The following is a 372-nucleotide window of genomic DNA, read 5'->3' on the forward strand; positions in this document are numbered from 1 at the left end:
TTAGAGGACCGTACTCAGTCTCATGATTGAAGCATGCAAACGCACCTCAGTCTGAACCATGTTGATTCGTCTGGAGCGCAGAGCTTTGACGCAGTTGTAGATGTCCACCACCCCTTCTCTCTCTGCCATGTCCAGCATGATGTCAATCACGATGTAACACCCAGTCCGGCCGGCTCCCGCACTGACACGGACAGAGCAGGGAAGAAATCATCATCCGTCTCATAGCGATTTCATCACTGATCAAACCATTCCAAGTGTATATAAGCAGCAGAGAGACGAGAGTAGTGCTGTGAGCTGTGGCTCACTGTTTTATAAATGCTATCAGAGCTGTTTGTGAAGCTTCATTATCTACAAAAACTAGGCTCTAAAGAC

The 372-nt window shown here is 47.6% G+C and overlaps 1 protein-coding gene across 1 annotated transcript in view; it reads right to left on the minus strand.

Annotated features, from left to right (window-relative positions):
- LOC107576181 (receptor-type tyrosine-protein phosphatase kappa-like) overlaps window positions 1-372 on the minus strand; it is a gene marked incomplete at its 5' end in the record, with an annotated part of 36,591 nt that continues 36,219 nt past the window's right edge. Inside the window, one exon of the mRNA XM_016262419.1 lies at window positions 1-181. Coding sequence (XP_016117905.1) covers window positions 1-181 — 181 coding nt within the window. The remainder of the gene's footprint in view (window positions 182-372) is intronic.

This window comes from Sinocyclocheilus grahami, unplaced genomic scaffold (assembly GCF_001515645.1).
Source record: "Sinocyclocheilus grahami isolate Dianchi unplaced genomic scaffold, SAMN03320097.WGS_v1.1 scaffold3312.1, whole genome shotgun sequence".
NCBI classification, from domain to species: Eukaryota; Metazoa; Chordata; class Actinopteri; order Cypriniformes; family Cyprinidae; genus Sinocyclocheilus; species Sinocyclocheilus grahami.